Here is a 12,033-nt window from a genome sequence, read left to right as displayed (position 1 = left end):
AGTAAGTGGGGTCAACACCAAATAGTCATAGCACCTCAGGCATAGACACTTATGACTAATCGGTGTTGTGATTTGTAATTAGGGAAATGTTTTTAGTTTGTCCCATGTCTTCTAATTGGCATGAATCACAACTGCATGCACTGGTTCAGCAAACATCAGACAGATTTTGGGGATTTCCCTGATATTTGAGACTAGATTTAGTAAATGAGAAATGGTTCTGCTAGATATACAGTGCCTTGCCCCTTTAATTAGTTCACATTTTGTCATGTTAAAGCACAAACTTCAATGTTTTTTATTGGAATTTTAAGGGATAGATCAACCCAAATTCAAGCTCTACAAATTGTAGAAATCAGTTCTGCTGTAATTAACATTGTAAGTATGTTGTCCTTTTGTCTCTAGCAAGTTTAGAGGCTGTCCTTTTTGGCTGTTCTTGTTTGAAAACAGCACAAGTAATGGTGGAATCACCCATCATGACGCTGCCACTACCATTTTCCACTATAAGAACGGTGAGTTTAGGGTGACGTGCAGTATTATTTTTCTGATACATTGAATTTTGCGTATAGGCCGAAAAGCTGTATTTTCATGTATTCTGACCAGATTCATTAGCAACTTTGCTGTTCCCCTACATGGCAAACTGCAAACATGACTTCTAATGGATTTATTTCAACAAGACCTTTTTTCTCAGCACATTTCCATAGCTGTAGTGAAATTCGGATGAGTAAAGGTACTCGGCATATATCATATTGGGTGGTGATTTTACCTGGTGAAGTCAGTCATTTCCATCATGATCATACACATCTGCTTGGCCAGCACAATGATGTCATTGCCATTGTCGTCCCATTTGGCCACTTCTGCATCTAGCTTGCACTTCTCTTGTCTAAAACTCTCCACCTGCTCGGCAATCTTTGCCTTCTCCTCCTGGGGAAGCTGTGCCATGATGGCCTGCAGGCAACGCAGAAAAACAAAAGCATCAGAGGTGGTAGAGGACACGCCGGAAAGGTAAAGTTCAGAACAATAAATTGCCAACATGACTCAGGAAAAGGAAAATAAGAAAAAGGACTTGAGGTGGAGGAGCGAGATAAGACTGAAGAAGAGAGAAGAATAGAAATGTAAGAAAACACTGAAAAAGTAGAGGGATTAGAAAAGTAGAAGAGCCTACTGCAGATGATAAAAGGAGAGCTAAAGCACCACTTATTTTACTATAAGAAACTACAAAACTACAAACTTGAACATTAATTTGTAGTCTTGCCCTTTCAGAACACTTTCAAATAAAGTTCTTGACTTTGTATTTAATGACTGGACCTTTTCAAACCCCTTGACATCTTATACCCATAAAAGCAAATCCATTTTTTTCCTTCATAGTTTTTTTCCAAGCTATGAAAATACATTTTCTCTCATAGCAGCCTTTGGGGGCAGGTCTAAAATGGCATAAATCTTGTGGCGAGGTCACAGGCACAGTTAGGACCTAGTATTATTTGGAAGATAAATGTATAATTACCTTCCCTCTAAGACCAGCGAATGAATAATGCATTTCTTCAACATTATGTCAGTGAGGTGAGGTGGAAGGAAGAGTAACCTGGTTTCCATTAGGTCGATTATATTGACTCAAGAGGCACAGATTGAAAACGAGTACAGAAAAAAAAAACAGAAAAGTCACTAATAGATTTTTTTTAACTTCACCTATTATTCATTGTCCTCTGAAAAACTGCCATTCTTTAAAAGTTATAAAAATCCCAGTCTTCCTCATCCCCACTTTTTCATCTCTCTCATAAAGCGAAGAGCTAGTTTTAGTGTATGTGTGTGTGTGTGGGGTTGGTGTGGGGTGGGGTGGGTCGGGGGTATTCAGGGGGTTCAGTGAGATGTGCATCACCTTGCCTGCATCCCCTGAAAGACGTGTTGTCAGGAATAAAATGAAAACAAAACATATGGTTTGTTTGTCCTCCTGAAATTCTTTTAGAGAAAATAGGGAGGGGATAGGAACGCCACAATGGGAAACAGAAAATTGAAATTACAGACAGAAATAGAAAGGCGTAGAGGCCCAGCTTTCTCATCAGTGGCTAACGGGTGCGTCGGTGAGTTTAGGCCTTCTGATCGCTCTCCTAGTGCGGCAGTGTTAAGGATTCATGGCGGTTAGTTGAAAAGAAAAAGAAATGCCTGCCGTAAACAAACAAGCGAAAGTAGCCCCCTTAAGCCCAGTGTAGATTTCCTCTGCTGCTCGTGCCAGGACACACAACACCATGGAGGCAAATCCCATTAAACAGCATGTGGGGTGAAAACACGACTCGCATTTAAAACAAATACCAACATAATGTGTATTTAGGCTGCACAGCAAGGAATGAACTATTTAAAACACATATTAGATTTTTTAGCAGGGCACAAATGTATTGCCACTGCAGATATGCAAATATACTCTTATTCATTGACTCTGTAACTGAACATCCGCAAATGTCCATTTACATATTAAATACCCTGCTATAGATTAACTCAGTAATTAGAAAAATCCCTTAAGTCATTTACATTTAAGTTGTTTTTAAGTTAGCCATGTATACTAGAAAAAATTAAATAAAAAATTGCTCCATGCAGTATTGGTTGAACCTCCCTTGCTTTCGTACAGGATATATAGTGGTTAAATCTTTTTTTTTTTTTTTTAGGTAAAACCTTTTGGCCAAAGTCAGAATTAATGATTCAGAGCGATAGTGACCTAACTTTTCCGATCTATTTTGCTTTGACGGCTGTGAAGCAATTCAAAAGCCCAATATTTTGGGGGTCATTGAATACACAATTTTAAAACTAAAACATTCACAACAGCAACACTCTTTATTGTGGAAGATGTTACAAAAGAAAGATTTAAAGTTTGCTATTTCTGTGAATCAATGACCTGTTTAAAAATTAAGAAGCACAAAGGGTGTAGGACAGGGGTGTCCAAACGTTTTAGTACATGGGCCAAAATTGTCAAGTCAAAGGAACTTGAGGGCCAAAAAATTAACAATATTTTAAACCAAAAAAATGATGTTAATTTTTTCACCTGCTCTACGAAATATGATAATTTTAAATAAATGAATTAGTCCGATTTGTTGTAGGAAATAAATGTATATATTACTGTAGATCCAAAATTAAATATGTATTAAAAGATGGTCATCCAGTTTGCAAATTATTTTGAATAGTTTAATTTGACTCTTTAATAATAATAAACTTTACTCTTTTTGGTCTAGCAATATAAGAACGTTATTTGGCACAGTTGCTCTTTGAAATCACTTGCTGTAATTAGCCAATTTCAATAATTGAATTGAAAGCAGATTTTAATGCACCAAAGTCTGCATTTGAGTAATTAAATGTCATTAGATAGATGTTACTATGAAATTATAGAGAATGTCAAAACTGTTTATTGAAAGATGAATACTTTGTGTTGTACTTAACATTTTCAATTGTAGGATTTTAACTTTTCTATAATAATTTTGCCCTAATTAAAAAGATTTTCCATCTGCATCAGCCACCTGTGCTGGTTGACCAAATCATTTTTGATATGCAGTTGGGGGAGCCATCTGGATATATGTCAATACATATAAGTCACCGTGTATGTACATAAGACATCATCTGCTCTATTTCTATTTTTGTATTTTTATTCTTATTTCCTTTTTTTGATCCACTGTATATACGTGGACACACTGTATATAACTGATGCACCTTTTCCTAGTTTTGGCACCTTCTTCTGATTATTGACTACTGAGCCGATGTGTCAAGTGAATTTCTCCAATTTGAGATCAATAAAGCCTATCTTATCTTATCTGGACATCCAGAATCAGAACAGGGGCCACAAAAGGCTCCCGGGGCGCACTTTGGACATGCCTGGTGTGGGGTATAGCTAAACCTGGTTTTTAATGTATCTACTTGGTTTTATAAAGGCTGCATTTACATTATTACAACCAAGTTACTCTGTTTTATTCTGTTGAGCTTGTAACATCTGCGTATTATGGAAAATACCGGATTTGTAAATATCGGAAATCTCTGTGTCTTGGTAAGTAAGAAAGTAAAACCTTATATAGCACCATTAAAGATATAAAATCACAATGTGCTTTACAAGAGCCAACAATGCATAACGAACAAGAATAATTGATAAAAAAGAAGATTTAAAAAGATGTTATTGACTGGCTTTGAAAAAAGACCACAGAGACCACGGATCTCAAGTCCAAAGGTAGATCCACTCTGTCTCATTTTGTTTTCAACTTAGTATGGGGTTCTCAGTTTGCAATAGTTCGCAATAAGTCTTTAACATCACTGTGTATGAATTTTGATCCAGTCTACTTTGTAGAATTAATTCAGCTATACTGGAGGACTTTCTTGCATGAACGACTTTTTAAGGCCATATCACAGCATCTGAATCAATTTAAGTCTATACTTTTACTAGACCACTTCTCACAGCCTTATTATGTATCTTGTAAGCAATTCTGAGTAGGACTTACTGATGTGCTTTGGACCATTGTTGCTGAATTGAAGTAATGTATTTTTGGTAAACATGAGATGGGCCAGTGGTTTTGGTAATCGAAATTTTCCATTGATGCCACTTTTCCTCCGTCTCTCTCCGATTGTTAAATGTTGAATGCTGACCTTAACTGAGGCAAGTGAGATCTGCAGAACCTCAGCTCTTGTTCTGTGAACTGCTGGACGAGTCAGTGATGCAATCATGGGGTAATTTTGGTAGGCCAGTAATTCCTGGAAAGGTTCATCACAGTTCCATGTTTTTTTCTATTTATGGATGTTTCTTGGTTTTGTTTGCTGGGGTCCCAGAACTTTAGAAATGGCTTTATGACCATTTCTAGACTGACACAGTCATATTCAATAAATTAGAATATTATTGAAAAATCTATTTCAGTAAATCAATTCACTATGGGCAGCACATTTTATAGTATAACACAGACTGATTATGTTTTAAAGCCTCTATTTCTGTTTACCATTATTCTTTTTTTCTCACATCCAGCTAATTAAAACAAAGTATTTAAGATTAGAATATTGCATCATACCAATAAAAAAGCAAAATATTTTCATACAGAAATCAGGGATTGATAAAAAGTATGTTTAATACCGATTTAAAGGTTGCTTCTTTTAAAGGCACTTTTAATCTGACGAATAAGCCTCTTAGAAATACGTTCTCTAATTTATTAAAAATGACAATAACCAAGGAATCAGCCAATGACCTCATTCCTCATCTGTTCTTGAATATCTTTAGATTGGGTGCATGATTTAATGCTTTTTCAGGTTTTTTAGCCTTTTTCATGATGTCACTCAGATTCTATTTAGGTGGATTTTGCAAGTCAGGCCATAATTAGGCCTAGAGCTGTCTGGTAAAACTTAACCAAAAAACTGTGGTTAATCACAGTTAATAAATTATTTAATAAGGGGTGTTAATTGTTTCACATAGTGCCAGGTTGGTAAATATATATATTTTTTTCCTTTAATAAATGAAATAATGATTTGTTAACAGAGTTTTGTATTCACTCAGATTGCCAGATATTAAGGTTTAATTTATGGTCTGAAACATTTAAGTCAGACAAAAAAAAAAGAGGGGGGGGGAACTGAGGAAATTTGTAAAGAGATAAACACTTTATCAACTCACTACACTTACCTTGGCATGATGACTGCTTGCCTTTCAAAATAACTCAGCTAATAATATTGTAAACATTTGGGGGAACTCATGGATTGTTTATGACATTTACATTTAGTCTTTGGATCAATAAGAATAAAAAATAATAATATGAAATTGACATTCCAATTAGTTGCATCCCATGTCCTGATGCATCAGAAGATGCAGATTTCACACATTTCATCCAAATTCAAGCATATTATAACACAAGAGCTGCATCGTAATGACACATTCTTCATAGATGTGAAAGAAAAAAATGCAAAAAAAAAAATGCACTTTGTTTCTTCCTGTTAAATCTGCATTATTTTAGTTTTATTGTAGACACCCACTTTCTTGGCAAGATAAGAAACCATAATCATCTTAATAAGCCTCATTATGTGCTTTGCAGGCCGATTCTTTTTCTGTTTGCCTTTATCTAAGATATCAGTTTTACAAAATGTTTTTTTTCTATTTTTGTTTACAATCTAAAACCATTTTTAACACAGTGCTTCTGTGAAATCAACAAAACAAATTTCAGCCCACTGACTCTTCAAGGCCTCTTGTGCTCTCAGCTTGAGGTTCTAAAATGCCAATGGCACCCTGGGGTGTGGTTTGATGATTACATACTCATGTCCAGTGTGGCCAAAAATATAATGTAAACAAAGCTGTTCGGTAATTGCTGCCTAATCAACAGGAGCCCGTTTGACTGTGCTGTGACATTCATTAGAATAGCCTGACTTCAGGACAGTAAGGCTGCCATTAACATATTTGGTGTTCATATAGTTTCTGTGCCCATCAATTATTCACTTCTTTCTATAATTACTCTGAAGTGTGTCCAGATGGCACTATCATAGATGTGGCCACGTGTGACTTTGCTTAAAAGAAACATTCTGAGTCAGATAGTGCAAAAGTAAACATAGATTTATTAATAATACTATGTGGCAAATTCTCTATGTCTTTACCACAATCTCAATGCAAAAAAAAAAAAAAAAAAAAGCACATTAAATCAGGGCAGACTGCTCTCCTACGCAAATAAAAGGAGCAAAAAGTCTTGGGAAAAAGACAGAAAATTCCCTGGCTGAAAAATAGGTTTGGGGGGGGGTTGGGGAGAGAGAGTAAGGGATTTGGTTAGTATAGCAATTCACTTCTAAAATGGTGTGACAAAAGAGAGCATGTCAGGGAGGAAGGCAGAGAAAGGGGTTGTGAACACAAAGGAAAGCTGCACAGCACAGGGGTAAACACATGAGCCAATTGGGACGTCAGAGGAGCACAGCAACACTCTTGGTGCTTCACCCAGCCCCCCTCTCAACCACCTCCCCCGGCAGCTCTCTAGAATTCACTTATCCCCAAATCCCTTCCCCTTCTTTACTGATAACAACAAGGAGCGGGCCTTGGGAGCTTAACATAGTGGCAAATCCAGCCGAGGGAGAGCCGCGCCAATACACTCTGCGACTAGGCTACGTCTGCAGGGATTAGAGCGCTTTCCGGGTTCCTTCACCAAGTGTGGTGTTTTGAAATGACTTTAATTTGTTTCATTTGAAATAAACTGCCCAGACACTCAGAGTTCAATTTTATGGATGACCTATCAGCAAGGTTATCCAATCACAGCGTTTAGGACTGCCTGTGAATCATTCATGGCAGGTCACACAAGTGGAGGCTTTTTTGTTCTTTATCAAAACGAAAAATTATTTCTTTTGGTTTGTCTATAATATTGTCTAATGCACAAAAAGAAATTAACGAGTGGAGCCATTTGCAAGGAAAAATACAGAAAACGCAAGCTCCCAAGAAAGCCTTTAACCTGATTTCATGTTACTAAAGATGTGGAAAAACAGGCCGACTGAGATATCACATGAGCGTCCTTTGTATCATATCTGCACACTGGATGTGCTTGGAAGGATCACAACTGTAAACCTCAGAGTGTTCATGTCAGCTCCTATTGAGAAAATGGATTACTCTTCTTGTCTGTTAGAAAAAGAAGACAGAATGCCAGTGTGGACTTGGCATGACCGTAAAAGGACAGACAGCGAGCTTTATCCTTGCACCACAAACTGGAGCAGAATGTGCAAATCACCATTTGTTTACAGCAAAACAAACAAAAAAACAAGAAAAAAAAACATATTTTATGAATGTGTTTGCCCTGTGTGTGTTTTAAATATTAATCTCAGATGTCATGACACTGTTGGCTGGTGGAAAAACAGCACAGATCTAGCTGTGTGAGAAACACTTTTAGTGTGCCAGATATTTACTACAAGAGCATGTAAAAAGTAAGTGCAAATAGGAAAAATATTAGCCGTTTATTTGATCAAAACATATTTGCAACATGTGGTAATGCACTTTAATCCGCTTCGTACCACTGTTTTAAAGTTAGAAGTCATGTGAAATGGGCTACTTTGCAACTTCAAACTGTTCTCACATAGAGCTGCCCACTCACAGCTTAGCTGAGTGCCAGAAAAACTAGTTAACAGTTTGGTGCTGTAAAGCTCCTTTGTGTACAAGTGTTGGTGCATCTTAGCTCAGATGGCCCTGCAATGTTACACTGCAGGAGCCCTAGTGGGAGTATAAATACAACAAACCAAAGTACTTCACACCCAGAACCCCCACAGTGTTTTTTGGAGGAAGCCAAAAATGTTGGTCTGTTCTTCCTCCTTATTACAAGATTTAATGTTAAATTGTATTGATTAATTTAAACAAACTAACAGGCGTATTGGCCACAGTGCCAAGACAAAAAGAAGCCTTCAACCGACAAATTCAATGCATTTTGATGGGATTTTTTTTAACAGACCATTGTAAAACAACATATCATTGTAGTTGATTTTAATATTATTATCTAGTTAACAATTAGGCACTGTGTATTAAATCATGGTTTAAAAATATCTCGTGAATAAATTAATTTAGTAATTTTCATAAAATTTGGTATAAACTGCATGAAATATATAAAACAAATGCCATATAATGTTTTGAAAGAAAATATACATTTAAATGCAATTTAAATCATTAAGGGAATGTGTAAAGATAATTGGTATATCCTTCCACCTTCCACAAGAACTGGTGTATTAACATGCCACCAGGTGTTTCCTATCGAATAGACTTGTCTGACTGAACTTTTTCAAGTCTTTGGACCTTTAATAGATTAAAAGTTTTGTGCTCTATAGTAAAAAAAGAAAGATTTTCACATAAAAAACTTTTAACACAGTTGCTAGTCTTCTCAGGAATGGATATTCCAGTTGGTTAATCCCAGGACTGTAATATTCAGAGAAACTGCAAAGTAAAATCAAAAGCTACAGACTCTACATGCCTCTGTTAGCAAGCTAAATGTTAAAACTGGGGCATGAAATCCAATTTTAGACAAACTGGGTCAAGCACACCGGCTTCCTGAAAGACTGGAAAAGAAAGGAATAAAGGCATTGCACTGGCCCAGTCAAAGTCCCAAAATCTGCTCAACCAAAGTGCTAAAAACTAAAAAAAGGAAAAAAAAATCACACTCATGTCCCTTTGAAAATAATAACTTAGATATAGTGGCAATAAAAAGCTTTTAGTTTAACAAATACATGACAGCACTTTGAAGCTGATGCTGACCAATGGATTTTTTGGTGATTGTGTTAAATTAGTAAGATAGTTTGCTGACAGTGGCCCTTTGAATTACTTTAAACATCATGACATTATTGCTCCTAATGTCTCCCTGAGGAAGAAAAGGGGCTTTCTACTCATGTACTGAAATTTTTCAAACAAAGGGTGAAGAAAACAAAAAAAAAAAAACAAACAAAAAAAAAACGGCATCATTAAGGAGGTAGTAGCTGCGCTACTACATTCAACTAAAAAAGGATTGTGATTTGATTGGATTTATTTCTCCCTTTTTAGTGGATTACCCTTATGTTTGCAGGCTGTACAGAGACCTTGCCTGGGCTACAGGGAGAGGCATTGAGCCAAGTCACACTTCTGCTTTCCACAATCCATTCAACATGCAGCACACCGCTAGAGACACTTTGTTGCTGGAGGGGAGCAGGCAGTGATACCCTCTTAATGTCCTTTAAGCTGGGCCCAAGTGAAAAATTGCTAATGTGCAACAAAGCCCAGACCCTGGCGATCACAACTGGGGCCTTGGCACAGGTCTGTGTCACATTTTGGGGAGCTTCTGAAGGGAGGTTGGTAATTACCTTTTTGTTTGTGATTTTCAATTTTACACCTGTCATCCCTGAGCAGTGCTAATTTCAAATCGTGACGCTTGTTAGAATCCATCTAATGCAGCAGAAGTAGAACTAGTTGGATGGACTGATTCATGTGTCGCTGGGAACATGACCGCCATCACTTCAAACTGCATCTGAACCATAAATGCTGCTGTTACTTTTGAAAAAGATTTTGTCAAGGCTGCCTACCCTTCTTCCTAGCAAAAATAAAAGATACACTTTTTCCTGTTCTTGTCTGGAAGAAGTTCCATAACTGGGTCACATTTGAAAAGGTGCAGCGCAGTAAGAAGTGATTACCCACTCACCCGAGCACTCTGACCAGCAATAAGCTGGTCATCTTCAGTTTGGACACTAGTCCTGCTGCGAGTGTCATAGTCCTCCTGTTCAAAGTCCGAATCATCTTCCAACTCCTCTGGTGTCTGTAGGAAGCACAAAAGCAAAGTCAGGAAAAAAAAACAACAAACAAATCAAACATCAATAGAGAAAAACTTCAGTGCGGAAAAACTGCTGTTTCTTTCATGTTAAGCACTGTTGCTTAGAAAGCTCTGATTCTTACTGTTTTGTATTCTGCATACAATACCTCAACTGTGGTTTTAGTTCAATGTGAACTTAGTAAACAGTCAGAGAATCCACATGACATAAAAGCAAAATTGGTGGTGAAATTATTTCAGAGGACATTTGTGCAAACCTCGAGCAAAATTGATATTTCAAAATCAAAAGAAATGGCCAAAAAAAAAGAAACATTTATTCCGTGAAAGAAGGCCTTCCAACCTCAAAGACTTGGAACTAATTACCAAAGATAAATTGTCCAGATACCAGTGAAACATGGAAAATATTTTTCAGCAATTATAAGAAGGGCAATGCTACTAAATATTTGTGATCTGACCATTGAGAAGGACATAATTTATTTCCAATGAGCCATTATTACAGAATGCAAATAAAAAAAGATAAACAAACTTCATAGCTCGAGATAGGCACCAGCACCCCTTGCAGCCCCATGAGGGATAAACGTGGAGGAAAATAGATGGATGGATGGAAACAAACTTCATGGCGGAACGAACATAAGTCAAAATCTAAAACTGCCAGGAGTATAAATAAATAGTTGCACTTCTTTTAAGTGGAGATATGCTAGAAGATTTCTTTCTCCATATTTGTAGGACTTTGCTCTACAGGAATAAAAAAAAAATGAGGTCAAGCATTATTAATAGGGTACAATCTGGTACTGTTGTTACATTTTATTCGCAGGTAGAACTTGGAAATCCCGGCTTCCGATTGGAAAAAAAATCAACTGTAACAACATTAAAGTCAGCCTTTCCCATCGGAAAGTTGGAGAAATCTTTCAAGACCGATTGTCGGATCCAATATGACAGCTCCATAACAGTAAGCTGTAATGAAAACACGTTTATTTTAAAAGACACAGTAGCAAAAATCAGTGTTACATGTAGCGGCTGCAACTCTTTACTAAACAAATATCAAAGTGCCGTCTGCATGTGGAACGTACAACTTTAAAGGATATTTGCAAGAGGTACTAATAACAAAACAGCATTCCTGACCGTTACTATATTGGAATCCTAATCTTGTTCTTTTTCTTTTTTGGAATCCTGACTGTGTCAACTGGAATGTTGTTTATTTTTGCTTATCCTTTCCCAGTTCCTATTTAGGATTTCTGGAGCAAATGGAATACAAGATGTTTCACAAGAGAGTTGAGATTGCAACCTAAACACTACATTTATCAAAAACTGTTTCCAATTTGTAGTTCAAAGAACAGGGGAACGCAGCTACCTTTAAAATTATTTTCTTTAATCTGTCATTTTGTAAAACATAGCATTAAACATTCTCAGAAAAAATACTTAAAAAAGGGAACATGGGAGCTTTTACCAAATGATGTCTTTAACAGGATAAAAAACAATTGTCACTCACAATTTTTTATAATTTAAGACTAACGTAAAAGATCATACAGTTTTTTTAGCCTAACTTTTGAAATAAAAAGACAAGAAATACAATCTGTTTTAGGTCTTAAAAATGCTTATGTCCTTAATCCTCTTAGATCTTTTATGATCAAACATTTCTCTGTATACCAAGTTAGTCCCTGTACAGCAGTACAGCTTACTACTTTTCTTTGAAGGTGCACAGTATTCAAACATCTTTGTGTAGTGGCTTTAAATCGGTATCGTCATTCTTCTCGAGTCTGACAAAAACTTGAAATGGAAATGGAAAAGTAAATAGTAAAAT

At 36.5% G+C, this 12,033-nt stretch overlaps 1 protein-coding gene across 3 annotated transcripts in view; it reads right to left on the bottom strand.

The window, feature by feature from the left end:
- The window catches only part of ctnna2 (catenin (cadherin-associated protein), alpha 2), a 378,523-nt gene that overhangs the window by 25,292 nt on the left and 341,198 nt on the right, over positions 1-12,033 (bottom strand). For all 3 annotated transcript variants that reach the window (XM_036136991.1, XM_036136992.1, XM_036136993.1), the window contains 2 exons: positions 10,107-10,220; positions 761-942 (listed from right to left, as the gene is read on the bottom strand). In XM_036136991.1, coding sequence (XP_035992884.1) covers positions 761-942; positions 10,107-10,220 — 296 coding nt within the window. The remainder of the gene's footprint in view (positions 1-760; positions 943-10,106; positions 10,221-12,033) is intronic.

Source organism: Fundulus heteroclitus, chromosome 5 (assembly GCF_011125445.2).
Source record: "Fundulus heteroclitus isolate FHET01 chromosome 5, MU-UCD_Fhet_4.1, whole genome shotgun sequence".
NCBI lineage: Eukaryota > Metazoa > Chordata > Actinopteri > Cyprinodontiformes > Fundulidae > Fundulus > Fundulus heteroclitus.
The sequence above is the reverse complement of the archived record's forward strand: the minus strand, read 5'-3'. Positions and strand labels throughout refer to the sequence as shown.